A 27,595-nucleotide genomic window follows, 5' to 3' on the forward strand; every position below is an offset into this window, starting at 1 on the left:
TTTAAAAAAAAGGGGGGGGGGAACCCACCAATACATTTTATTCAAAGTTATTTTCTTTTAGTTGATCTGAAAGCTAACCAAGTTGCTTTCTCACTTTCTTTTAATTAAAAAAAATTTTTTTTAGCTGTAGTTGGACACAATACTTTTATTTTATTTATTTTTATGTGGTGCTGAGGATTCAACCCAGACCTTGCACGTGCTAGGTGAGCGCTCTACCACTGAGCCACAACCCCAGCCCCAACATTCTCTTAATTTGATAAAGATGCAAGCCACAACACAAAATTAAGATCCTCTCAAGGAGATGGAACAATTAGTATCAGGGACAAATCTCCAGTGATTAATGCATGTATTTAATGACCAAACAGCCAAGTGGAGTTCAAAACAGCCCTTCTTTAATCTTAAGTCTCCTAAAAGAGAAATATTGTGCATCATAAACACCACACAGAGTGGGAATAACTGTCCTTTTGTGACTTGTCCCTTCACATTGTGCCATTGTGTCTTCCTGAGCCAGGTGCCTCTGATCTCACCTCCTGCTGCACTGCCAGGCATCTCAGCTTGACATGTACCCCCTTCCCAGGCAGTTCACACAGACTCCCTCTGGGTACCTGCAGTCTTCCACCCACTTCCACTGGCCCACGGTCCCAGCTCCACACTTGCTCTTGCCCTTCTTCCTTTTCCATTTTCTGGGGAAAACTCCTTGACAGAGCCCATCTGGATTTTTCATGTCTCTGGTTGGGTCACTGCTGGATGCTGGCACAAGGACTACCTCTTTTGGTGATGGTTGGACACAGCAGCTATCAACTAGTGGCTCTGTGGAAAGTCCCGGACTTCTGAGTGCAGCGTGGTGGCGGCAGCTCCAACAGGTCAGTGGTAAATGTGGGTTTGGGCTCCAATCCAGGGTCAGGGGCAGCTCCAGATCTTAGGCTTCTAGAAACTTCTGCATTCTAGCTTTTCGTCTCTCTTTTATTCCTTCAGTCCTTTTAAGAACTTTTGCAGCCAATCTCTGACATTAAACCCCTTTCCTGCTCGGCATGTCTTTCTGACTTGCCACTGACCGATACACACTACAACTAAAGTTAAATAAATGTGGACTTATAATAACATTTAATATTTTAATTTTTATAAATGGAATAAATAGGATTTGGGTATTTGCTTTTCTTGAAGAGAACAAACTCTCTTTGCATTTTGCTTCCTTCATGTAGGGTGCAAAAAAAACAGTCTATAACCGAGTCTATAAATTATACAAGGAAAAGGCAATGAAATTATTTATTAATTCAGGACAGGAGTTCTTTATGGGGTAATTATGCTAATATTGAGCATCTTAGTTATTCCTTGTGGGACAACATTTGACAAATAGCTATGACATATAGATTGCATAATTTTCTTTCTTTTAGAGAGAGAGAGAGAGAGAGAGAGAGAGAGAGAGAGAGAGAGAGATTTTTTTTTAATATTTATTTTTTAGTTTTTGGCGGACACAACATCTTTGTATGTGGTGCTGAGGATCGAACCCGGGCTGCACGCATGCCAGACGAGTGTGCTACTGCTAGAGCCACATCCCCAGCCAAAGATTGCACAATTTTCAAACTGTAATAAATATAGTCAGTTAGTAGTAGACTCCAAACTTCTTCTTGTCGTTTGAAAAAAGGTTTGATGATTTACTATAATCCATTGAGGAACGTCTAAATGGGAAGAAACACAGTATATTTTATGCATCAGTTTTTTAAGTAGAAAATAGATAAACTATAGAACTTAAGACTTAACTCTAGTGATAAAAATCTATATAGAAAATTAGTTAGCATTTTAGACATTTGGCTAGGAAGAAAATATTTTAAGGGTAACAAATTTGTCTTCTAAGTCAATATTCTCCCTTTTTAAAATAAGTAATCTTAAGCTACTGAGCACAATGGACTGGAAGTGAACACTGTTAGTTACTGATGGGAATTAAGAAAATGTAAGCTTATTTTAATATGCCTTATCTGCACAGAAGGAGACAAAGAAATGTCATACTTAGGTTTACTAAAAGTAGCAAAACATCAAAGTAAACTTTCACCTTACGTTTAAGTTTATATTTACTTACATTTAAGCAAATATAGGAGTGAAATTAATTTATGTGCATATTTTATTTACAAAAATTTGGAAAGTTGTACAACATGATGTTAACAGATCTCTGTCTGGACAATGAGATCTGAGGGACTCAGTTTAGCCTTTTTTGCCCTTTGATGTTTCTCTTCTTCCTATAGGGTACATACATGTCTTAGGTACTTAAAAAAGAAGAAATAAAAAGTAAACACTACTGAAGCATAACAGTAATATATACCTTTTTTAAAAATTTAGTTTTTCACTTGTTTCAATATGAGAAACTACATTCATGAGAACTTGTGGTGCTGGAAGCCCTGAGGAGACCATGGCACTAAAGCCCACCTGAGCTAAATGGCTTGCCTGAGTCATATGCTACCCACTGGCATGGCTCAGAAGAGAACCTGGCCTTGGGACTTCTGGGCATGGACTCTAATGCAAGAAGTGCTGCACCATGATGATTCTGGTCAAAGGTGGACTGCACCACCTGATGGCGGTCCTCTCAGATTATAAGAGAGCTAAAATGTTCCACTGCCTAATGACATTTCAATTGTCATGCGTAGTGCAAAGCATGACTCGTGTTTGTGGGAAGCTGGCAAAAAATCCTATTGTGCTGCCAGTTTATAAAAGTACAGCACGTCCAATTATGGATAGTACATAAGGCCTGACAATGACAGCCAACCGTTACATGCTTCCCGTACACACGTTTTCATCACTATTTTAGAGTGTTCTCCTACTAAAACATAGCTCACTGTAGAGCAACTGGCCACGCCGTGCTGGCAGCAGCCTCACACCTCGTGCCTCCAGTCTTCCAACCACAAAAGGCCACATTCAGCGGTCCACCCAGACCACCTGGGTTAGCGCAGACATATTCCACGATGTTTGCACAACACATTTCTCAGAATTTAGACCTACGTGATGCAGAACTGCATACACACATGTAAAAAGACATTTCTGTCCAGAATGCCAGGGTTAGCTTCAAGATCACAGAAGTGGAAATGGTGTTGGGTTAGACCCTAACCACTGGGCCAGGCTTACCTTCAGGACTTCACAGGGAGCCACATTTGGAGGCACAGGTTTCCCCCAGTGCCTTGAATACTCAGTTATCAAAGCTGAAGCTTCATCTACACTGTGGAATCAGAAGGAAAAGGGAGTTGTGAGGAAGGGTGATAAATGTCTGCTCTCTAATTATTGTGGTTGTGGCTTAAGCATATATGGATGTCCAAATTTTTCAAACTGGGTACTCTGTCAATTAGACCTCTGAGAACAATATTCATTTATGAATGACAATGTGTAACGATGGCTGGGTCACAAGGGTGAACAAGCAGAAAACAATCCATGGTGTGGCGGCTGAGAGTCACCTCTCATGATTGGCACAGCTAGGTCAGATGAGGAGGGGCCAGTCCCCACTCAGTCCCGCCTGCACTCTCCCCTCCTGCAGCATCAGCCCTTCTTCCGCCTCCTTTTTGCTTTCATGTCTGCTCCCAGTTTTACCCCTAGCAGCTCACTGTTTCTGGATTTGTGGGTGCAGGAAAGCCAGCCAACAAGGCTGGCCAAGGCTCCATGCTACCCAAAGTGGTCAGCGCTCTGAGTAGGTGTCCCAAGAACAGGGCAGTCACACAGGGCCTGGAGCAGGACTGAGACTCACACTGTGGGGATTTAGAAAGCTGGTCTATTGTGATTCCAAGTCCATGTTCCAAGGGTTTGGATGACAAATGACAAGATGACTAACTTCTGGGAATGTGTTCTAGGTTAGTATTTGTAGCTATTAATTACAACCACCCAGCTCTATATTTTTTTTCACATTTTCTTCCAAAACAAAGATACATCTTAAGCAAATTCTTCAGAAATCTGTCTGCCCCAGATTAACTCACCTTAATTCATTTGCCAAGTAGCGTGTTAGTTCAGTGATGTTATTGGCATTTATCATATGCAACTTCAACATTTGGAAGTACTTTGTCTTTGCCAAAATTCCAAACTCCTTCTTATTTATGACATCATTCAAAATCAGATTTCGAATCTACAGAACAACAGGTATCATGACATTAAAAAAGTGTAAATGTCTAAGTCTTTATTCAGTCGTGAGAATTTCTGACAACCAGAAGTTGAACTATCACCGTGTTGGGACCAAGCCTGTTTTAGGAAGGGGTGAAAAGGAGAATGCTTTGGCCCAGTGTTGTACACAGTAAATAAATAGACAGCTATTGTTAAGCACTTTGGACTTTTTAAACAGTAAACAAGACAGCTGGGATCTGTCTTTTGTTTCTTTTTTCTCATGGTGCTGGGGATTGAACCCAAGGATGCTCTATCACTGAGTTATATCTCTAGCCCCTTTTATTTTGAGGCAGGTCTTGTTAAGTTTCCCAGGCTGGTCTTGAATTTGCAACCCTCCTGACTTGGTCTCCCCAGCTGCTGTAATTGCTGATGTGCACAACCCTGCCTGGGAGGGTCCTTTCCTTTTTTAAAAAAAAAAAATCTACTAAAGTTTAATAAACACAAAATAATTTTATATATTAACAAAGAGCTAGCGATAGATAGTAGTTTCCTGCTTAACTTTTTGGGTAAAACGATCACCTTCTTTTGTGCATGTGTGTGGTGCTGGAGAGGGAACCCAGGGTCTCGTGCATACTAGACAACTGCTCTACTACTAAGCCACATCCCCAGTCCAAGGAGGATTACCTTCTAGGATCAAATTTTCATAGTAAAAAGGATATGGAAAATGCCTCTTACTTGGTGTGAAAATCCAGCTAATTGGCCTTCACTCATGTGCTCTTCTAACTGCTGTAAGATGATCTGAGGATTGCATGAACCCAGAAAACTCTAGAAAAAAAATCAAGCACAATTTTAAAAAGTATTATTACTTTCTGTAAAGCCTGGAAAGTTTTAATTTTTAAATTTGAAATATCTTAAAGAATTTCTAATATAGGAAAATAATCAACTTCTATTACCAAAAAATTACTGAATAAAGGAAAGAAAGCATTTTATAATTATTTATTCCAACAGCAAAAGCTGTTTATTAGGAATTTTGTTGTTCTAAGAGAGAAAAACAATCTATTTAAACACTGAAATGTTGAAAAGCAACAAGAGATGAGTTTATGAGTAATCAGAAAAGAAAAAAATGTCAAAGACAAGCACAGATGGCTTTTAAAAAATGCAAGTAATAGACCAAATGACAAACAGAAAACATGCATATTCATTTATATAAATCTCTATCTACTGCCTTATCTACCAGGAGAGGAAATAACTGAAACATTTCAAAATACTTTGTTCTTGTATTAAGGGAAATGAGGGTTAGTTATTTTTAAAAGTTCTGATCTCAAAATGCTCAAAGCTTCCTTTGTTAAAGACCCACACATAAAACCTCTCTCTTATCTCTCCTATCCAGCTGCTAAATCAGGCTGTCCTCTGCGGGGCCTCCCCATCTTGTTCAATGCCATCACCACTGCCCTTCGGTTCTTACCCTCTAGCTTCTGCCGCCTACCCACAGGTTGTCATGTATGGATCAAGTGAATTAAAATTCTATTCCAATGCAAGAGTTTCCCAGTAGTTTTCCTTCCTGCCACATCTTTCCTCTGATCAAGTCTACATGAGTTAATGTTCCTTCTAAGATATTGACTTTATCATTTTACTTTGTTATTCCAAGAAAATCACATGTTCCCACAGAGAAAGAAGAAGTCTTTCAAGACATCTCTCAGGTGGACCTCAATCTATCCTTGTGTCTTACCTCCTACTCACCCCCCAACACAAGCTTTTCATCTCACCCAGGCTGACTTATCATGATTTATAGGTTTGGCAAAAAGAAAATGTAGACTTTTGTCAGAGATGTGCAATATGAGACCTTCCATGTCCTTGGCAACCCGGAGTACAACGTGCAAAATACCTTAATTTGCTGGTGTCTCTTTTCTGAGTGGGGCATGAGCATCAGACAAGCTAATGCAAAAGCCGGAAGCTCCAACTGGACATACTGCTTGGCGATTCCCATCATGTCGAGATCCCCTGAAACTGGACATCTTCAAGAGAGCATGTTAATTAGTTAAAGACCTATCAAACTTCCTAAACTAATTGTCCCTCACAGCTTTCCATAATTTTAGATCCCAAAGTGCTGGTAGTAACATGTGCTTAGTGATGAGTAATTCGAGAGTTTAACGGTCCTCTGCACAGAATAAAGAGACTGGCCCACAGGAACACAGAGCACTATCCAACTGGCATGATTACGTCTACAGATGCATAAGATAAATTCTTAGAATATTCAAAACCTATGAGACAACACTATAGAATTTAAGGTAGTCACAAATGGCACTCTATGCTTATATATATATATATATATATTTTTTTTTTTTTTTAAATACTTTTTTTAGTTGTTGATAGACCTTTATTTTATTTATTTATATGTGGTACTGAGAACCGAACCCAGTGCCTCATGCATGCCAGGCAAGTGTGCTACTGCTGAGCCCCAGCCCCAGCCCCTCTACACTTATATTTACATCAGGTACTAATTTCAGAGACTGTCTAGGAGTTCAGCTCACTATGGAACTGGAAGGCCCACACATGGGAAGCAGACATGGCAAAAACTAAAAAACTTGACTTCCTAAGAAAAAGGAATTATGTCATTCCCCCCCTTATCTATGGGAAGTATATTACATGACCCTCAGTAGATGCCTGAAACCACAGATAGTACTATGTAGATAGATATAATATTACTATTTAGATAGATACTATTACTATTACTATAGATACTATATATTACTATTATATATATTATTATATATATTATATATATATATTACTATTATAAATATACTAAATATTACTATTATAATATTACTATTATAAATATACTAAATATTACTATTTAGATAGATACTATACTATTACTATAGATACTATATTACTATATAGTAATATATAGTATATATCTATATATAGATACTATATTACTATTTAGATAGATATAATAGTTTAATTTATAAATTAGGCAAAGTAAGAGATTAGTAATAACAATAATAAACTAGAACAATGAGAATAATACTCATTTTTTAAAAATATATATATATATTTTTAGTTTTAGGTGGAACAATATCTTTATTTTACATTTATGTGGTGCTGAGGATCGAACCCAGTGCCTCATGCATGCTAGGAAAGCACTCTACCACTGAGCCACGATCACAGCCCAATAAAATATTCATTTATAATGAAATTAAGAGCATCGCCAGGATTGCACTATGGGGCTATCATTAAGTAAAATAAGGCTTACTTAGACAAGAGCCCTGCCATCCCATGACAGCTAATCTGATAACTGAGGTGTACTGGGAGACTATGGATGGGCAGTGCAGGCCCATAGGCAGGCGGGGCGGAGGGATGATATGCATCCTGGTGGGGAGGCATGAGGCTTCATCATGTTATTCAGAATGGGGTATAATTTAAAATGTATGGATTGTTTCTGAAATTTTTCATTTAATATTTTCAGACTAAGATTGACAACAGATAAGCAAAACCACAGAAGTAATACTCAGCTGAGGGGAGAACACAGTGCTTGTAGAGATGTCTCCTAGAAAGGAATTTTATAAGCAACAAATTCTATTTTCTTGGTAGGAGAACAGACATTTTACTTACTCTAGGACAGCGATGAGACTCTCACAACAATCTGACAACTGACTGGGTCTTAAAGGACAAGAGGCTGGAGAGAAAAAAAAACACTGATGCACACAGGTACTCAGGAACACAGTGTTACTGTCAGTGCTGAAATATTGGACGGAAAAATACCTGAGAGCAGTGGTATCTGAATCACGTGCTGCCAAGCTTTGCTGAAGTAGGGAACCTGCAGACATAAGCGCATTAAAGAATTCACATCCAGGACATTATGAACTCACACAACCATACAGTTAAAGCTTATGTTCTGGATGCTAAAACCAAATCAGAAGCTGCTATCCTGCTATCTCCCTGTTGGAGGTTATTAAGATTCTAGGATAATTTTCTTCATGACTGTGTACTTTAGGATCTTTTTATATACTCTTGGCTGATTCATACGTTCCATTTGTCACAAAATGTCAAAAACTCAACTCAGAAAACAAAATTAACACTAAGCCTATTTTGTGTCAGACATTATGCTTGGGCCATAGGAAAGGAGGAAGGGGACCAGAGAAGGAATTTCAAGAAAGTGAGTAAGAACAGATTCCCAAGGGTAAAAGAATGCTTAAGTGACTTCTGCTACACTTTACACCATATTATGGAGGATAATTAAGAAAAAAAATAATGAGCTGCCTCAAAAGGTGAAAAACAGAGACACTATAAGACAACAATCCCACTCTTACATACATACTCAAAGGAAAACTTATGTCCACATAAAAACTGTATACAAATGTTCACTGCCATGTTATTCATAACAACCAAATTCGAAACAGTCCAAGTGCCCAACAATTGATGAATGGGGAAATAAAATGCTGAACAGTCCACCCTCTGAATCCTCAGATTTTACATCCAGGATACAATCAACTGAGTGTGGGACATGCTTGCAGGGGGAAAAAAAATTGTGCCTTTACTGAACATGTACATATTGGCATCAGATCTGCCATTTTAGGTCGGGAGCCATTTTTATCTAGCCAATTTTATCCATTTTATCAAAACCTAGGGACTCCTAGGTTTTGATTTAGGAGCCCTTTTATCTGGAGATAGTGAGGTAATGTTGCTTAGCCTCCCCTAAGAACATGTCCCTGCTAAAGGGTGAACCCCACCCCAGTCCAAGACGTAATTCCTAAAGCATGCCTGTGAAATTCCTCTCACAGGCTATAAAGCTGCTCTGGGAGTGCCCACAGGCTGCTGCTCTCCTTGGAGGGACAGCCTTGACGGTTTGCTCCAAGCTCTGATTCCTGTGTGTGGTGTGGTCTTTAGATTTTGTGTGGACTCTGCGAGTGTCCTTTCAGTACAGATGTGTTTCCTTGTCATTATTCCCTAAACAGGACAGCAGAGCAACTATCTATGCAGAATTTATATTAAATTAGGCACTGTAAGTGATCTAGAGATAAAGCACACAGGAGGGTATGTGTAGGTTCTATGCAGATGCTCTGCCATTTTCCATAAAGGACTCAAGCATCCAAAATGCTGGTGTCCACAGGGTGGCAGCAGTGCTTGTGGTGCCCTAACACCAATCCCCTATGGATAAAGGGTCAGCAGTATATCCACACAGTGGAACATTACTGGGTAATAAAAGAAATGCTGTAGGGGCTGGGGCTGGGGCTCAGTGGCACAGTGCTCCTCTAGCACATGCGAGGCACTGGGTTTGGTCCTCAGCACCAAATAAAATAAGTAAAATAAAGGTATTGTGTCCAGCTACAGCTAAAAAAAAAAAAAAACTTGAAAAGAAAAAAAAGAAATGCTGTAATGTAGCATTATTCTAAGCGGAAGAAGTCATATACAAAAGGCTATAAATTATATGGTTCTATTAATACAAAAATGCCAGAATAGATAAACCCACAGACAGAAAGTAGATAAGTGTGTGAGGGCTAGAGGAAGGAGAGAATGGGGAATTGCTACTAATGGATATGAAGTTTCTCTCTGGAGTGAGGAAAATGTTCTAGAACTAGAAACTGGTGATGGCCACACGACTATGTGAATACATTAAAACCCACATAACTGTACACTTTAAAAGGGTAAATTTTACCTTAGTTTAAAAAAACTCTCTCATTCTCTATCTATATATACACATAGACACACACACACACACACACTTATAACTCTTTCAATATGGAACAATCTCCCAGATACCACTGTTAGATGAAAACAGCACTTTGTCTAGATAATGTAATTGCATTATTGTGTATATAAGTATACATACACGCCTATATGCTTATACAACAGGAAAGCTCTAGAAGGACATGTGAGAAATTACAAGCAGTAGTTACCTCTGGGGAGATAACTGTGAAGAGAAATAGTAAAGGAGAATCTTTGTGTTTTACTCAGTATATTTCCATATTCTGATATAGTAAGCTCAGAATAAACTACATATTTCTATATAATACATGATGATACACAGTGATAATGCATACACAAGTTGGAAGATTTAGAAAAAAAAATAAATGAGACATGGTCTCCGACTCTGAGGATCTTCAAGGCCTACTAAGGGCAGTCGAACATAAACAAAATGAATGACTCTGTGACCAATGTTAAGAGCAGAGACCAAAGGCCATATGAAGGTGTGGCTGACAAGGCCTGGAGAACTCAGGAGAGCACTGTCTTTGAGGAGACAAGATGTGAGGATTCTGGAGCATCATCCTGAGGGCTAATCTATACTGTTCTTTTCTTCTTTCCCATTCTGTTCTTTACTGAGGACCTGACTTTTTATTTTAGGGCACCTAGCAGTCGAAGGCTAGCAAAGGCAAAGACGAAATTTCATGATATTTACTTTAAAAAATTACCTACCTGCCATAAAGAATGGAAACTAGAAATGGCTGCTAAAACTTTCCTTAGATAAGGAACCTATAAAAAGAAATAAAATGAAAAGTTGTAAAGATTACCATGATGAAAAATTTCAACATGAAATATCAGTTTTTCTTTTTTTAATTTCTTGTAGCTATAGATTGATACAATAGCTTTATTTTATTTATTTATCTTTATGTGGTGCTGAGGATCGAACCCAGGGCCTCACACATGCTAGGCAAGTGCTGTGCCACTGAGCCACAACCCCAGCCCCGAAATATCAGTTTCTTAATGCTTTAAAAGCAATAACCATAAAAGCCTATCTTCTGTTAACACTGCCAGAGAAGTTCACTTTAAACCCATAAATATCAGAAAAGGCTAGGATTCCAAGTATTTCCAGCACAATGCAGGTCAATTTTGAATTTGCCCTTTCTCCGGCCTAACACCATTTTTCTTCAGCTTGGCAGGAGCTCAGTGGCTGTGGATATTTTCAGCATGTACCTGCTCAGTAACTGGTGCCAATTTGAAATGTGTAAGGGATCCTATGTACGAGTTTCCAGAAATCCTTAGTCTTACCATATTGAAGCCAAGAAGCTTTTGCAGGAGTCCATTCCAAAGTTGCAGGTCACAGATTTTGTATTCTAAACAAAGCTCTGTTACCAATCTTACCGCCTAAAGCCAAACAAAAACAAATTGGAAACAAGAAAGAAAAGGGGAAAAAATTAATCATGTTGTTTTGAGGCATCGGTAAGTTCAAAGACCTCTGAAAAAGGTAGGGCAGCTTAATCCAAGATGGGCACATCATCTACAATGTCTATTGCCTAATTCAATGAAGGCTTCTTTCTAAGGAAAGAAATAGAAATTCTTCTTTGTCTTTCTTCTACCTTAGAAGTTTGCTTGCCCTGGGATCCAACTATCTCTGTCACCAAGTTCCTAAAGGTAACTAAGTAAGAGAGGAAGGATACCCCTCCCCATCGGGAGACAGATGGCCTCAACGCCCCTGACAAGCCTTGGAGGGGACTAAAGTGCTCTTTTTAATATTGGCAGGGACAATGGCCAGTGGGCTTCACGGGAGCAAAGGGGAGTTTCCACGTTGCCCTGTCCATCCACATGCCAGGACAGGACGTAGGAAAGTCCAGTGGACCTGCTCAGGGAGAAGGGGTCTCTCAGGACCCTGAGCAGTGGTGAGCACCTGAGTGGCTGCAATAGCACAAGTGAAGACCAGAGCCCAGGTCCGCTGACCCTACATACCATAGGCTCATGCCTGTGGTTCTTCCACAGGCCCTTGACCATTCCTTCTTTAGGACTGTTGCAAAATAATTCAAATGTGATGGGGATATTCAACATCTCAAAAGCTGCCAGAAAAGTCATACATTTCAAATAGGATCTGGAAAACAGAAGTATTTGTAAGAATCATTCTCACAGGCCACATTCGCATTAAAAAAAAAAAAAAAAGCAAAAGCAACTACAAGGAGGTATGTAATGAGGCCGGTTTGTTGTTAAATGCTCATTCTGGGCTTTAAATATATTCTCAGAATGTAACATTAGATAGCAATCAATTTCAAGAAGATGGAGAAAATATTCAGTTTCTAAATACTCCTAAGAAATGATGTTGATAAGATGTTCCCAAAGGCCTATTTCCCCTTTGCCAAAATGTCAAGGCTGTCAAGGCAACAGAACTACATTGACATAGGTACTCAAAGGCACTCTAATAAATTAATAGACTTTAAAGTTACCGTTCAACAAATTCTACTTACTTTACTTCTTCAATGGTTTTTTTGAAGAGAGATTTTATAGTTTCCTTGTCAGCCAAATAGAGGAGACACTGAAGAGCTCTTGTTTTGTAGGCAAAAGTTAACTGACGCATGCCCAATGTCTGTAAAACCAAAAAAGGCTTGGATATGGACACACTGCATGCTGTAGTTGGGTAAATGGGTGTCAAGCTAGGCAGCATAAGCAACATCATTCTTTTCCCCCTTCAAGCCCTTCAGGAATGCACAGTGGGGAACAGTGGTTCTCAGTGTGCAGTCCATGGACCTGGAGAGGTACTCCTGACACTTCAGGAGGAAAAGGGCCCAAACTATTTTCACTATAATACTAGATTGTTTGCCTTTTAGAGTTGATATTTGCACTGATGGTGTAGAAGCGGTGGTGGGTGAAAGTGCTGGCAAATAGAGGCAGGGACCCCCCACTGTCCCAGCAGCTATTGTATTCACACGCACACCACATGCTCCCAGCATGAAATACCAAAGCTAAGCTGGGCATGGTGGCCACACCTGTAACCCCAGCGACCTGGGAGGCTGAGACAGGAAGACCACAAATATGACACTAACCTTGGCTACTTAGATTCAGTCTCAAATAAAAAACAAACAAACAAAAACCTCACAAAGATGACTTTCACATAAGAATATTTTTGATCAAGCACTGAAAATTGACTTCATAGATTGGGGATGTAGCATAGGGGTAAAGTATTTACCTAGCAAGATTGAAGTCCTGGGTTCCATCCCAAACACCACACACACACACTCTCACAATTATTAAACTACAACTCTTGGATATGTATTATATTAATAAGAATTCACATTTGAATACTTGTTGATATTGATTAACCATAATGTATTCATTAATACTCTGTATGGAAGACAAAGTTCACATACAGCATGCTGTAACAGGAGGAAAAGTGCCATCAGCTGAGCTAAGCTGACCAGCCACTCATCAGGGAATACCATTTCTGCTTGAAAGAACGACTGAAAGACAAGCTAATGGGCAAGGAACTCACATTCAGCACCTCAGACTCTCCCCCTTTCCTCCTGAGGATCACTTTCCCAATGGCTCTGTACCCTTCCTCTCTGCTCCAGCTGCCCTAGAGAATGTTTCTGTACACAAAAGCCTGATGTCCAAAGCAGCTGTGCTGCCTTTAGCAGAGTCTAGCTAGAGTCTACTGGGTGACTGAAGCCGAAGCCGGGTGATGGAGGACAGTGAGGCTGAACAGGGACTCTTCTTAGGACCAGTCTGCTTGGTGCCCTGGTATGAGGAAAGCAGACTGACCCAGAGGTTAATAATCCCAAACACCTCAAACCTGTGGGAGCTGTCAATGGGTCACCATTCGGTCTGCTAAGTGGACATTACAGAGGACAGTGCTAAATGGAGCATACTGTATTTAATAATCCTTGTTTATAAATTAAAATAAGTACTTATGTATTTTAATAAGTGAGCATTATCTGAATTATCTATTATAAAATTGAACATGGTAAATATGCAGGAAAAACATGTTAAGCTAAGATGCCCCCAAGGTTCTGATTAAGTTTATAGAGCTTACAGTTGTAGCTGATGTTGCGCATACAAACAGTATTCTTGAACTATAATCAATCGGACGAGACTGGAGGAGATACACGACTCTGGAAAAAAAATTCAGTTACATTCATTTTGAAACCTAGTGATAGATTACCCAACAATAAAAGACATCAGGCATGTTGGCCAGAAGGATTATGATATTTTTGTTTTCCCTTATAAGATACTTAATCTTTTCTTGAGTTCCTTCATAGCTAAAGAGAATAATATACACAATAAATGCCAGGCCTCAGCATCCTAATCTATAAAACAGCTAGCCAGTCTCTGAAATTTAAATTCTCTCCATTTAAGAACTTGATGTAAACCATAGCTGTGAAGTACACTGACTATTACTCAAGTGAATTTCTGTTTTAGGAGTACCCAGGGCCTTGGAAGGGGCACATTTCAACCTGTAGCCTCAGAGATGGTGGGCCACTCCCAGGAAGGGCAAGAGGAAGGAGGCACAGGGAGAAAGGTGGAGTGAACTCAGCTGGAAAAGGCAGGAAGTTTGCATAAAGGGTGCTTTCTGAGACTTATTGTCCTATTATCTTTTCTCCTTGAATTGTTTCTGTTGAAGACTTGTCATCTGGCTGCTACAGCTAGACACACCAGGAGCTCTCTCTTGCTTGGACAAAGGTACAACTAACTGCTCTAAAAAGATCAAGCAAGGAGATGGGAGTATAGTTCAGTGGTAGGGCACTTGCCTAGCAACATGCAAGGTCTTAGGTTCAATCCCCAGTCCTGGGGGGGAAAAATGACTAAGTAAGGATGAGGAGGGGGTCCAGAGGCAAGGAAGACAGGGAGTGGGTGTTAGGTCAGCTCTGCTCCAACTAGGAGAGATTATTTTCTTGGGCTTCTCTATGCAAGTCTCATCTTACAATCAGATCTCCAGGGCTGAGGCAGGGTGCAGGGCCTTACACACTCCTTGACCTACTTTTGACCTAGGTTAGGAATGGTGAAAAGTTGGCATGTGTGCCACCATGCCCCCATGCCTATGCCAAGCATCATTAATGAATTACCACATTCTTTCTGACTCAAGTCCATATACAGTCTTCTCAAGAGAGTCATCCATGAACAATCACTCAGCTTGTTGGATGAAAGCAACCTATCTTTCTTGGTCTCAATGTTAGGTCAGAAGGACAAAAGGAATCTGGTGGCCCATATTTGAGCCATCCCAGCATATCAGGGTAAGAGAGTACAGAGGCGTCTGGTGCCAAAGTCCAAGCTAATAAGAGTAGTCCTTTACTTGAGATATAAAGATAATCTAGGAACCCTTGACATCTGCAGGAGCTTGAGGGTTTAGAAATTCTGGGTCTCTGATTTCTTTCACCAGAGACACTTATAACCTGTATCAATGAACTATTCTTCTCAGAGACTCTGCCCAAAGTTATATCTAGTAAACTTTTTAAAAACCAATGTCTGAAAAATTTACTGGTAAGATTCCTATTGGACATCAAGGTTAATGTCCATGTAAGCAAAGGAAAACAGAGTACCTTCGTAGTGCTTCGTCTTCTTGAAGTTCAAATAATTCTGATGGTTCCTTTGAAAACAAGGAAAAAAAGTTAGAAACTTAAGTTTGTGACTATACAAACTTTCACCCTATGAAAATCTACATAAAAAACTCTATGTACAAAATTATTTTATGAAAAGATTTTTATTCAAATGATGATTTTTATCACAACCACTCACACAATAAATACTTACTGAGCACCTACTATGAGACAGGCCCTGTTCTCAGTATATGGGTTGCCTGAGCAAACAAAATAAATATTCCTGTCTTTCTGGAACTTAGATTTGTTAGAAAAAAGAAAATTTTTTTTTTTGGGGGGGGGGACCAGAGATTGAGCTCAGGGGCACTCAGCCACTGAGCCACATCCCCAGCACTTTTTTGTATTTTATTTAGATAGGGTCTCACTGAGTTGCTTAGAGCCTCACAGTTGCTGAGGCTGGCTTTGAACTCGTGATCCTCCTGTCTCAGTCTCCTGAGCTGCTGGGATTATAGGTGTGCACCACTGTACCCGGCTTTGTTAGAAAATTTTTAAAAGATAAGGGCTCCAGGAATTTTAAATTCATTAATTTAAAATTAATTCATTAATTCAGCACATAGTCATAAGGACCTACTAAAGTACAATCATGGTTCCCAGTGTGAAGGAACCTTCCGTTTGGTGTTTGAATTTACGTGTAACTTGAAACATCTCTAAATGCTGGCTTCTATAGGCAACTACAGATTCTCTTGGCCAAGATATACTTCTAATTTCTGTCTTTCAACTGACGCTAAGTCCTTGCTTTTGTAAATACTTTTACAAAAATACTTCTTGAATTGAATAGTAAATGTATAAAAACTATAAATTAAAAACTTAGCCAGGCATGGTAGTACATGTCTGTAATCCCAGTGACTAGGGAGGCTGAGGACTGCATGTTCTAGGTCAGCCGCAGCAACTTAGTGAGACCTTGTCTCAAAATAAAAAATAAACAGGGCTGGAGATGTAGCTCAGTGGTTAAGTGCTCCTGGGTTACATCCCCAGTACCAAAACAACAACAACAACAAACCACCATCTAGGGCTGGAGCTATAGTTCAGCAATAGAATGTAGAATGAGTACTTAGCATGCTCCAGGCACTGGGTTTAATCCCCAGCATCAAACAACAATAAAAATGATAATAATAATTTAAAAAATAAATGCCTAATGTCATGCCATGTTAGCTATACTATTTGTTTATAGGTAGATTCTTTTCCAAGGATATTTACCTTAGTAGATAAAGAATTACAGAATTTACTTATTAAATTCTACCTAAAAATTCAGAATGATGTAGAAAATTCTGGATTTTTTGGTACCAAGGATTGAAGTGAGGGGGCATGTGACCACTGAGCCACATCCCCAGCCTTATTTTATATTTTATTCAGCACCCTACTTTTGCTGAGGCTGGCTTTGAATTTGTGATCCTCCTGCCTCAGCCTCTCAAGCAGCTGGGATTACAGGTCATCTGGCTGCTACAGCTAGACACACCAGGAGCTCTCTCTTGCTTGGACAAAGGTACAACTAATTGCTCTAAAAGGACCAAGCAAGGGGTTGGTAGTGTAGTTCAGTGGTAGGGCACTTGCCTAACAATGTGCAAGGTCTTAGGTTCAAGGCGTACGCCACCACACCCGGCAAAAATTCTGGATTTTTACCACTGAATCCCATCAAAAATTTTAGATGTTAATTACACTATTTCTAAGAACGACATTATGTGCTTCCTGGTGTGACCTACTGAAACACATCACCTATGTACTATTCTTGCCTAAAATGTACAACCTCAAAGCTGTGCATGGTAGTACACCTCTGTAATCCCAGTGACTCTGGAGGCTGAGGCAGGAAGATTGCAAATTCGAGGTCAGACTGGGCAACTTAGTGAGATCCTGTCTTAAGAAATGTGTTCAATCCTCAGTATTGCAAAGAAAGAAAAGAAGGGAAAAGAGGGAAAAAAAAAAAAAAAAAAAGCAAAGACCAGAGCCCCGACAAACACAGAGCACAGCTGTGGATCAGGTCCTGGACCCAGGGGCTCGGGAGTGTCATAAAGAATGTTGTTGGGACAACTTAAACTGTGAGATGGAAGTGGAAATCTGAGTGTTGCATCAACACCAACTTTTTTGGTACTGGGGATTGAATCCAGGGGCATTCAACCCGGGGCTGTATCCCAGTCCTTTCTCTAATTATATTTTAAGACATTTTAATTATATTTTAAATATTGCTGAGGGTTGCACTCCCTTCTGCCTCAGCCTCTTGAGCAGTTAGGATCACAGACCTGTGCCACCACCCCCAGAGACAATTTTGTTTTTTTATTTTGACAATTATGCTGTGGTCTAGAGAAAATCCTTGTTCTTATGGATTAAGTGTATAAAAAACTTAATCCATAAGAACAAGAATTTTAAACATTAGGGGGGAAGGGGCATGACATACATAATTTACTCAAATGGGTAGAAATCTGTGAATATAGAAAGTGATGAAGCAGGGCTGGGGCTGGGGCTCAGCGGTAGCGCACTTGCCTGGCATGTGTGAGGCACTGGGTTTGATTCTCAGCACCATGTAAAATAAATAAAGGACTATCAACAACTAAAAAAAAAAATTAAAAAAAAATTTAAAAAAAGAAAGTGATGAAGCAAATATGGCAAAATGTTAAGAATAACGTTTCATTTTGAATTATTTCAAAATAAATAATTAGACACATGAATCCAAGTCAAAAAATAGACTACTTCTTTTACACAAGATTATGTCTGAAATAAATCATAAGGTAAAACACCTAGAGGGCTGTACTTTGCAGGACAGGTATTCAGCCTCTGTGAGGAGCCCTCAGCTGCTACTCCATGACCCCTGGGGCCCAGTGGGTACCTACCACACCAGGTGCTGTCGAGGGGCACAGCCATTTTTCCAACAACATGTCCCATATCTTTTCCAAATTAATTTCATTCACTTCAGCTATTTCTTTAGCTGCTGCATGAATATCTAAGATATCCAAGATAAAGAATTTTAAAAAAGAGTAAGTTGAGTTTTTAATATTAGATAACCAGAAATCAAAACAATAGTTATTTCTGGACCCAAAAATAGCTTGGTTCTCACCAGGATAATCCTTGCCAGATGAATTTTGCATTCTTTGATTTATGCTGGGATGTTCATACAGGCTGACAATGAGGTGTGCCGGCTTCCCGATCGCCCTTAAATATTCCCCAGTGTTCAGCTTATGAGCTATGAGCACAGCCTCTGTGCCTGAGCGCCGGAACTGCAGATGTAGCTTCTTCAGCAAAGCCTGAGCCTTTTCACGCGTTTCATCCTTTTGAAAAATTGTAAGCAAAAAGAAAAGACTTAATTTATAAATCTCACAAAACTTATTTTGTAAATCTCAGCAGAGGCTAAGATTCCATCTTTATCGATCATGGCCCTCCCTTCCTCAGCTGTATGCTGAAGCATCTCCCATTCAAAGCCATGGTCTTCCTCCTCCACTTCAGGCACCAGAGCAGGATGAGAAGATGTACTAGGCAAGCACAGTGCAAATTAAGGAGAGCGCAGAATCTTCAGTCTTCTAGTTTAGACACACCTGAGGCGGGATGTTCTGTAGCCATCTCTCAGCTAAATACAGGCAGAACTTCAAACTAGACATCTTGAAGGAGCCTAAAAAGATAAAGAGATCTATGAACAAATCTGAATCCTTTTAAGACAATGTTGCTTAGTCAAATGATCAAGTACTTTTAAAGTATACAAATGGGAACTCAGTAAAAGACAAGGTAAGCAGGAGAGAAGATCAAAGCAAAAAGCCAGAGTCCAAGAGGACACTCGTTAGCTCCCAATCCTGCTCCCGAGATTCTGATGTTTCTTCCAGAAGTTTCTCTTGCCTGTATGTGCATGTGTGACCATACCATCTACCACTACACCTCATTTCTTGGCTGTCTTTACAAGTTAGATACACACACAATGAGCTGAGTGCTCTGCAGCAGTGAACCAGTGTGAGCAACAGCAGACCATCTCCCTAGCAGGGCAGCTGGGACACAAGTCAAGTGGGAGGGTCAAAATCTGATTCTCTTGCAGTTTTGTTTTGTTTGCTTGTGTTTTTGTTTTACTTTTTGGAGAAAAGACAGTTTATGTGAAGGAAGATTCTTGCTCATGAATTTGATTCCAGGGACTAGGGCCTGGGGTCAAGGGTGACCTGAAGTATGATCCTCAGCTACTTCGTGTCCACAGAGAGCATGTGGAGCCTCTGTTGGTGAAAGTATTTTGCCCTCTTGTGGCAACTCTTGTTAGATTACACCCCTGCACCCGGTACCAACACTCCACTGCCTTCTGAATAGTCAGCAGGTCTGTGACTCTGTCTTGGTTCATTTTGTCCTCTCCAGCACTGATTCCTACCCACATGCTTCAATGTCCACTCATGTTCCTGGTGTGGTCTGGATGCCACTTGGTCCACGAAGCCACTACTTCATTCTAGGGCACTGTCCTTGCTAAGGAGTGAAGGTATCTGTATCTGTGCCCCTTGTTGCATTGTATGCCAATGGGAATTAGATATCACTCCCCTTGAATATACAAGAACATGAATTTTATGTGATACTTTGCACTTACTTTGTATGTACTCATTTTGTTGGTGGGCTGTGCAATAACATTTGGCTTATGGACTGATGACCTGTGATTATCAGTCTAAGGCCAGCAGATCCCTTCATTTGGAATATATACATAAAACTTTTACAAGTTATTTTTACTCAAATTTTAAGGGTTTAACCTGGTCATCATGTTAGAAGCTCTGTAGAGCGCTCGCCTAACATGTGCGAGACCCTGGGTTTGATCCTCAGCACCACATAAAAATAAAATAAAAAGATGTGGCCACAGAAAACTAAAAAATAAATATTAAAAAATTCTCTTTAAAAATAAAAATAAATTAAAAATAAACATTTGAAAAAAAAAAAAAAAAAAGAAGCTCTGATTGGCGGCTTTGGGTTTCCTATTTAGAAACCTAAATAAACTAATTAAGTTTCAGGCAGTCTTTCAATGATGAAGATGTTTTTGGTGAAAAGACTGGAAACTGCTCTAGTTGGTGCTTAGGGAAAATGTTTGAATTAGTGTACATACAAGCCATTGACATTTCTTTATATTAATTCAGAAGTTATCTGTCAAATAAATAACAATTTTTCAATTAAAAAAAAACCCCAAAACTATAAGCACACACTTATAATCCCAGCAGCTTGGGAGGCTGAGGCAGGAGAATTGCAAATTTAAGGCCAGCCTCAGCAACTTTGCAAGGCCCTAAGAAACTTGGCAAGACCCTGTCTCAAAATTAAAAAAAAAAAAAAAAAAGCTGGGATGTGGCTCAGTGGTTAAGAGTACCTCTGGGGGTTTAATCCCTACTACTAAAAAACAAAAACAAAAACCAGTTTACCATTTTAAGGCCAATTATAGGAGATTCTGTACCTTCTGGTATCTCCTGGGTGAGAGTGATGGCAATGGCCACAGCCCACTCCGGGTTGACTATAGACAGCAGGTAGGACTCGATGGTCTGAGTGATCTTAGCTATTTCCCTGTTCATCAGTGCAGAGGACTTAGCTGGTGTCAACTTCAGGAGCTTTGGCTTCAAGTTCTTTTCAAAAACATGTTTGGCCGTAGACACGTAGAGAGTGTCTAGAGAAAACTTCAGAAAAAAAGGAAGTTAAATTTTTATGTGAAAGGAATATAAAGTATTTGTCCTCGGGGTTAGGATTATTATATCACGAAGAAGCCTCTTATGAGGTTTTAATCCATTACCTTCATTAATTTAGAGATTAAGAGCAGGGTTGGGAGGGACTCTTCACTGAGCTCTGAAGCTAGAAAGGAAATGAAAAGAATATAAATTGCTTGAGAGAAAACTGTTTGCTAGTTGGAAAAATTCCATATATTAACAAACATACAGAGAATTTTCCAGAAGTTCTGTGCTGTGCCAAATAATATCAAGTGAAAAGGCAGTCTAGTCTGGGCAGCTGATGGCAGAGTGATCACATGCTCCAACATGTATTGGTATTCTAGGTCCACGGGAGGGGAAATTCTTTTGTATGACTCCAAATGTTTCAGAAGACTCAATGCCTGCATTAAAATAAGAAAGCATTTTCCTGTAAGAAGGACCCAATCCTACACTGTCTCAAAGTTGTCTAATTCTGTGCCACCCTAGGTTGCCATTCCTTAGACAGTCTCATTTTCACAAAGACCAGCAAAACAATTCTAGTTTTCCTGTAATCAAATCCTTATAAACCAAAATTGGGCTGGGGATGTGGCTCAAGCGGTAGCACGCTTGCCTGGCATGCGTGCAGCCCGGGTTCGATCCTCAGCACCACATACAAACACAGATGTTGTATCCGTTGAAAACTAAAAAATAAATATTAAATTTAAAAAAAAAAAAAAAAAAAAAAATCCTTATAAACCAAAATCAATACCATTATTGAAGAAATCATAATAGAAAAAACCAGTAGAACCTTGTTGGCAGGATGTTTTGTAAATGAGACTGGCAGTTCTTGATATACTCTTGTTTTTTAGTACAGAGGACTGAGCATAGAGGTGCTTAATTGCTGAGCCACATCCCAGCCCATTTTATTTATTTATTTATCAAGGCTTAGGGCCTTGATAAATTTCTGAGGCTGGCTTTGAACTTGTGATCCTCCTGCCTCAGACTTCTAAGCAGCTGGGATTATGGGCATGTGTCACAGAACACAGCTTTGATGTACTCTTTGAATGTGTTGAGATATTACTATAAAAATACTTGAATTTACTTTATTTTTAAAATTTTATTTATTATTTTTGAGACAGGGTCTCACAATGTTGCCTAGCCTAGTCGTGAACTCCTGAGCTCAAGATATTCTTCCACCTCAGCCTCCCACATAGCTGGAATGATGGCTACACACCATGATGCCAAGCTTGATTTAATTTTAAAAACAGAGGTTTTAGATCTAAAATTAATTTTCTATGTCCTTTGTCCATCTTATGCTTATATTTTCTGTTTTAGGGCTTATATAACCTTTTGAATCAACCATTTTTCTTATATTTTTAAAATCCAATTTTAAAAAATATACAAGGGGCTGGGATTGTGGCTCAGCGGTAGAGCGCTTGCCTTGCACATGTGAGGCCTTGGGTTCAATTCTCAGCACCACATAAAAAATAAAATAAAAATATTTAAAAAATAAATAAAAAATATACAAGCCACTAGAATCAAAATTCAGAAATGATTAAAGAAGTTAATGAGCCAAGCATGGTGGTGCAGGCCTGTAATCCCAGCGACTCAGGAGGCTGAAGTAAGAAGATCACAAGTTCCAGGCCAGCCTCAGCATATGAATGAGACCCTAGCAACTTAGCGAGACCCTACCTCAAAATGAAAAATAAAAAAAGACTGGGGATCTAGCTTAGTGGTTAAGCACGCCTGAGTTTAACTACAGCACCAAAAAAAAAAAAAAAAAAAAAAGTTAAAGAAAGAAAGGGGCTAGAAATGTAGCTTGTGGTGTAGAATGCTTGCCTGGCATGCTTGAGTACCTCAAAAAGATATAAATACATTTTTGAAATGAGAAAAAAGTTAATAAAAGTACTGAAATAGAATTGAGAGTATTGCTGGGTATGGTGGTATACCCCTGTAATCCCAGTGGCTTGGGAGGCTAAGGCAGGAGGATTGAGTTCAAAGCCAGCTAAGCAACTTAGTGAGACCCTGTCTCTAAATAAAAAACAGGGTTGGGGATGTGGCTCAGTGGTTGAGTGCCCCTGAATTCAATCCCCAGTACCCGTCACAAAAAAAAAAAAAAAAAAAAAAAGATTTGAGAGTGCTGAGCCAGGTCTGGTGGCTCACACTTATTATCTCAGTGACTCAGGAGGCTGAAGCAGGAGAACTGCAAGTTTCAGATTGGCCTCAGCAATATAGGGAGAACTTGTCTCAAAGAAAAAATAAAAGGTCTGGGGATGTAGTTTAGTGGTACAGTACTTGCCTATCATGCATGAAATCCTAGGTTTAACTCCTAATAATACTGCAAAAGAAAAATAGAATTAATAGGACCTACCTATTAATACACAAAGTTCAATCTAACTGAGCCCCATGTCCTTTTCTAGATAGCAAATAATGTTGCCTTAATTCTTCACAATTAATGCTTTAGTGACTTCATGCTCTTGAATAGCTGATTAAAATCACCTCAATACAGGAAAAATAGGATGACAACAATTGATAAAATATGGACAGCATGAAAATCTTGGTATTGGATTCTTTTTAGAGAAAAAGATCTAGAATGAAATGTGGAGTTTAAAAGGGGATTAAAAGATAATCCAGAAAGACACAAAATAATGTAATTTATGATCTAAATAAAAACATGAAGATGATTTTTCAATTTTTAATGTATTTGTTATACCTGATTAATATTAATATTGGTTATATTCTCATCAGCTCTTTCTATAATTTTCAGGACAACTTCAATCATTTCATAGTCATAGGGGTCCAGCTGTATAAAACAAAAATATATCATTGTGAGAAGATCCTGTAATGCCAACAGTTTTATTCAATAATGTTCACTGATATAGATTATGAACATAAATCAATACACTACAACTTAAATTATTAAACTAAAACTAAAGCTTTTTTCAAAAATGATCTCAATTTTAGTAAATATGATTTAAAATGTCTTGAAATCAAAAAAGCTACATAAAGTAAAGTTGTTTTAATAAAGAAAAATGCTTTGAGGGTACTAAATACATAGAAACAATGAACGTAGGACAAAAATTTCAATTTGATTTTGAAACTTAAGTTCTACTTCTTCCACTTGATGATGGGAAAATTAGAACAGAAAAAATTGGCCTTTTCTTGGAAATGACTAACTGTAATTGTGGGACTCCATGAAAAGTTTTAGCTCTATTACTACAATACAAGAATTAATTGGGTACTCTATATATAATCATGAAAAGAAGAGACACATTTCTTTTTGTTCTTTGTTTCTGCCCACTCACCATTAATTCTTCTATTTTTAAAAATGCTATCTAAAGTCACATAAAAACTAAGTGTGAATACAGTTTATTATACCTAGAAAATTTTAGCAAGTCTATACAACTTTTGGCTGAATTACAGGCAAAATGTAAAATGAAAAAATTTCCTGTAGCTTTACAATCTCATATTCCCTGCCTTCCAATTTGATCCCATCAAATTACCCAACGCCTTCAAAATTCTAACTCTGATTCCTAAAAAAAAAAAAAAAATCAGACAAGAGAAGGAAAAAATACATGTATAAAGATATTCACCAAAAAAAAAAAGATATTCACATTCATTAAAACAATTTATAATTACACAACTACAAATACTTCAAATGTCCATCCATAAAAGGTTGGTTAAATATTGTATGTTTTATCTATATGATGGAATAATAAATAAATAGGATAGTTACTACTCTAAGGATGGTATATTTAGTATAGAATAGTCATTACACAAAATTACTAATATTTTATATCTAGGGAGAGAAAGTTTCTGATTTATACCTTTCTAATTTGATTTTTATTTAAAGAATGTGTACTATTCTTAAAAATTTGTGGAGGAAAGGCTATTGCCATTTTGGAAAAAAGAAAAAAAAGAAAGAAAAATTGTTGTATTAAATTATATTAAAAGTTTATAAAAATACAACTTATAAATCCAGTTATTTTATGTATCAATTAAGGGTGGGAGGGATATTTGAGATGACCCAATATATTCATTTTCTGTTCATATACCTTATGTAGTATTCCACTAAGACTGATGACCAAATCTTTTGTGCTCGTCAGTAGAGGAACCATTTCGATGACTTTGGCCAGGAGTTTTGAATGCTGCTGCTTTGTAGACTTCCAGTTTGTGTCTCCCTGGCTTTGTTTGACATTAGTGTTAAGAAGCAGTGTTTCAATGAACAGTTGAAGAGCTGCATCACAGTCCAAGTGAAATGTGCTAGAAGAGGTATCAGGAGCAGTGTTTCAATGAACAGTTGAAGAGCTGCATCACAGTCCAGCTGAAATATGCTAGGAGAGGTACAAGTTCCACGCTCATGTCCCCCGTGCATGCATTTCCGTGCCATAGTTCTGAACGCCACAATTCTGACCAATAACTCAGGTATGTGCTCCCATTACTGAGATTTAACCTTCCTAGTGCCCAGCCGTAAGATCAGACGAATTACATATGATTAAAGCTAATCACTGCCTTTTGAAAATCTGATATTAAGCCAGGTGCAGTGGCACACATCAGTAATCTCAGTTACTTGGGAGGTTAAGGCAGGAGGATTACAAATTCCAGGCCAGCATGGGCAATTTAACAGGACCCTGTCTCAATATAAAATTTGAAAAGGATGCTGGGGGCGCTGGGGTTGTGGCTCAGCGGTAGAGCACTTGCCTAGCATGCGCAGGGCCCTGTGTTCGACCCTCAGCACCACATAAAAATAAATGAATGGAATAAAGGTATTGTGTCCAACGACAATTAAAAAAAAAAAAAAAAAAGAGGGGCTGGGATTGTGGCTCAGCGATAGAGTACTTGACTAACAAGTGCAAAGCCCTGGGTTCGCTCCTCAGCACCACATAAAAATGAAATAAAGATATTGTGTCCAACTACAACTAAAAAATAAAAAGAAAAGTTATTATTTAAAAAAAGAAAGAAAGAAAAGGACACTGGGCAGATACCAGTAATACCAGGGATTTGGGAGGCTAAGACAGGAAAATCACAAGTTCAAAGCCAGTCTCAGTGACTTAGTGAGGACTCAAAGCAACTTAGCAAGACTCTATTTTCAAAATAAAAAAATAAAAGAACTGGAAATGTGGCACAGTTGTTAAGCACCCCTGGGTTCAATCTCTAGTACCAAAAAAAGAAATAAAGAAAAAGAAAAAGACCAAGGATTCAGGGATGTAGCTCTTTGGTAAGATTTGCCAATCATGTACTAGGTTCTGGGTTCAAATTTCAGTATCTCAAAAAAAGAAAGGTGTACTTTGTTCCCTAGGTTAATGTGATTTAGATGTGGGATTACAGTAGCTCCCATTACCCATAGTTTTACTTTCCAAGGTTTTGGTTATCATGATTAACAGAAGTCCAAAAAAATTAAATGTACAATTCTAGAAATAAACAATTTATGGTTTTGTTTGTTTGTTTGTTTGTTTTTGGGTACTGGGGATTAAATTCAGAGGCACTTAACCACTGAACCACATCCCCATCCTTTTTTTGTATTATATTTAGAGACAGGGTCTCACTGAGTTACTTACAGCCTCACTAAATTGCTGAGGCTGGCTTTGAACTCTTGATCCTTCTGTCTCAGCCTCCCAAGCTGTTGGGATTACAGGCATGTGCCATGTGCCCAGCTACAACTCATGTTTTAAGTTGCCTGCTATTCTAAGCAAGAGATGAAACCTCATTTATATGTTACCCTCTTGTTAGTCACTTAATAGTTGTCTTCATTATTAGATTGAAAAAAAAAACATAGTATATACAGATAGAGTTTGGTACTTTCCTCAGTTTAAGGCAGCCACTGGAAGTCTTAGAACAATTCTCATGGTAAAGGGCACTATAGTACTGAGAAAACTATCCCCAAGCTTTTCTGATCATAAGAATCATCTGGAGCTCCTATTAAAGATCCAAGATTCCTGGGTCTCAATCCAGACCTGCTCAGGTAGAACTACCAGGGAAAGACCGGGAAACCTGTATTTTTTAAGTCAAGGGCCTCAAGTGATGCTTACTATGAGGCAAGTTCAAGAAATATCACACAGTGAATTTAAAGGGTGACATCATAAGAGAACTTAACTTTGGATTTACTCACTTTGGCTGTGAGCAAAAGAACACAGAAGAAGTCTACCGTGAGTAATGATCACCTGATTATTGTGTCCTTGTAGTAAAGATCACCAGTTGATTAAAATAACAGCAAACATACACTGAAGTTTAAAGAATCACCTGCAGTATTCCAGAATGAGGCTCGTGTCCACATCTACGTTCTCCACGAGAGCTTTAATGAGGTCTTTCTTGGTGAGAATATGTTGCCTGAAAACAGGCTGAAAAGAAATCTAGAAATAAGAACAAAAGGACCCTCTGAATTGAAATGTATCAAAATAAGGACAATGATATGATTTCTTATTTTACTCTCCTTTTTTTTTTAAAGACACTTTTAAAAAAATATTTTTTAGGGCTGGAGCTATAGCTCAGTTGGTAGAGTGCTTGCTTTGCATGCACAATGCCCTGGGTTCAATCCCCAGCACCACACACACACACACACACACACACACACACACTATATATATATATATATATATATATATATATATATATATCTCCATGAGA

General features: G+C 38.7%; 1 protein-coding gene across 2 annotated transcripts in view; it reads right to left on the reverse strand.

The window, feature by feature from the left end:
* Positions 1–370: 370 nt before the first annotated feature.
* The window catches only part of Kntc1 (kinetochore associated 1), an 87,352-nt gene continuing 60,127 nt past the window's right edge, over positions 371–27,595 (reverse strand). For both annotated transcript variants that reach the window (XM_046446287.2, XM_046446286.2), the window contains 22 exons: positions 27,212–27,321; positions 25,027–25,234; positions 23,685–23,774; positions 21,222–21,393; positions 21,079–21,137; positions 20,749–20,965; positions 18,890–18,963; positions 18,415–18,625; positions 18,191–18,300; positions 15,312–15,358; positions 13,808–13,886; positions 12,246–12,364; positions 11,740–11,875; positions 11,065–11,160; positions 10,492–10,548; positions 7,840–7,894; positions 7,690–7,753; positions 5,957–6,086; positions 4,807–4,896; positions 3,951–4,096; positions 3,115–3,205; positions 371–1,679 (listed from right to left, as the gene is read on the reverse strand). In XM_046446287.2, coding sequence (XP_046302243.1) covers positions 1,659–1,679; positions 3,115–3,205; positions 3,951–4,096; positions 4,807–4,896; positions 5,957–6,086; positions 7,690–7,753; positions 7,840–7,894; positions 10,492–10,548; positions 11,065–11,160; positions 11,740–11,875; positions 12,246–12,364; positions 13,808–13,886; positions 15,312–15,358; positions 18,191–18,300; positions 18,415–18,625; positions 18,890–18,963; positions 20,749–20,965; positions 21,079–21,137; positions 21,222–21,393; positions 23,685–23,774; positions 25,027–25,234; positions 27,212–27,321 — 2,382 coding nt within the window. In that variant the 3' untranslated portion in view covers positions 371–1,658. The remainder of the gene's footprint in view (positions 1,680–3,114; positions 3,206–3,950; positions 4,097–4,806; positions 4,897–5,956; positions 6,087–7,689; positions 7,754–7,839; positions 7,895–10,491; positions 10,549–11,064; positions 11,161–11,739; positions 11,876–12,245; positions 12,365–13,807; positions 13,887–15,311; positions 15,359–18,190; positions 18,301–18,414; positions 18,626–18,889; positions 18,964–20,748; positions 20,966–21,078; positions 21,138–21,221; positions 21,394–23,684; positions 23,775–25,026; positions 25,235–27,211; positions 27,322–27,595) is intronic.

Source organism: Marmota monax, unplaced genomic scaffold (assembly GCF_021218885.2).
Source record: "Marmota monax isolate L192 unplaced genomic scaffold, Marmota_monax_Labrador192_F-V1.1 WCK01_AAM20220418_F8-fsc00092, whole genome shotgun sequence".
Lineage (NCBI taxonomy): Eukaryota > Metazoa > Chordata > Mammalia > Rodentia > Sciuridae > Marmota > Marmota monax.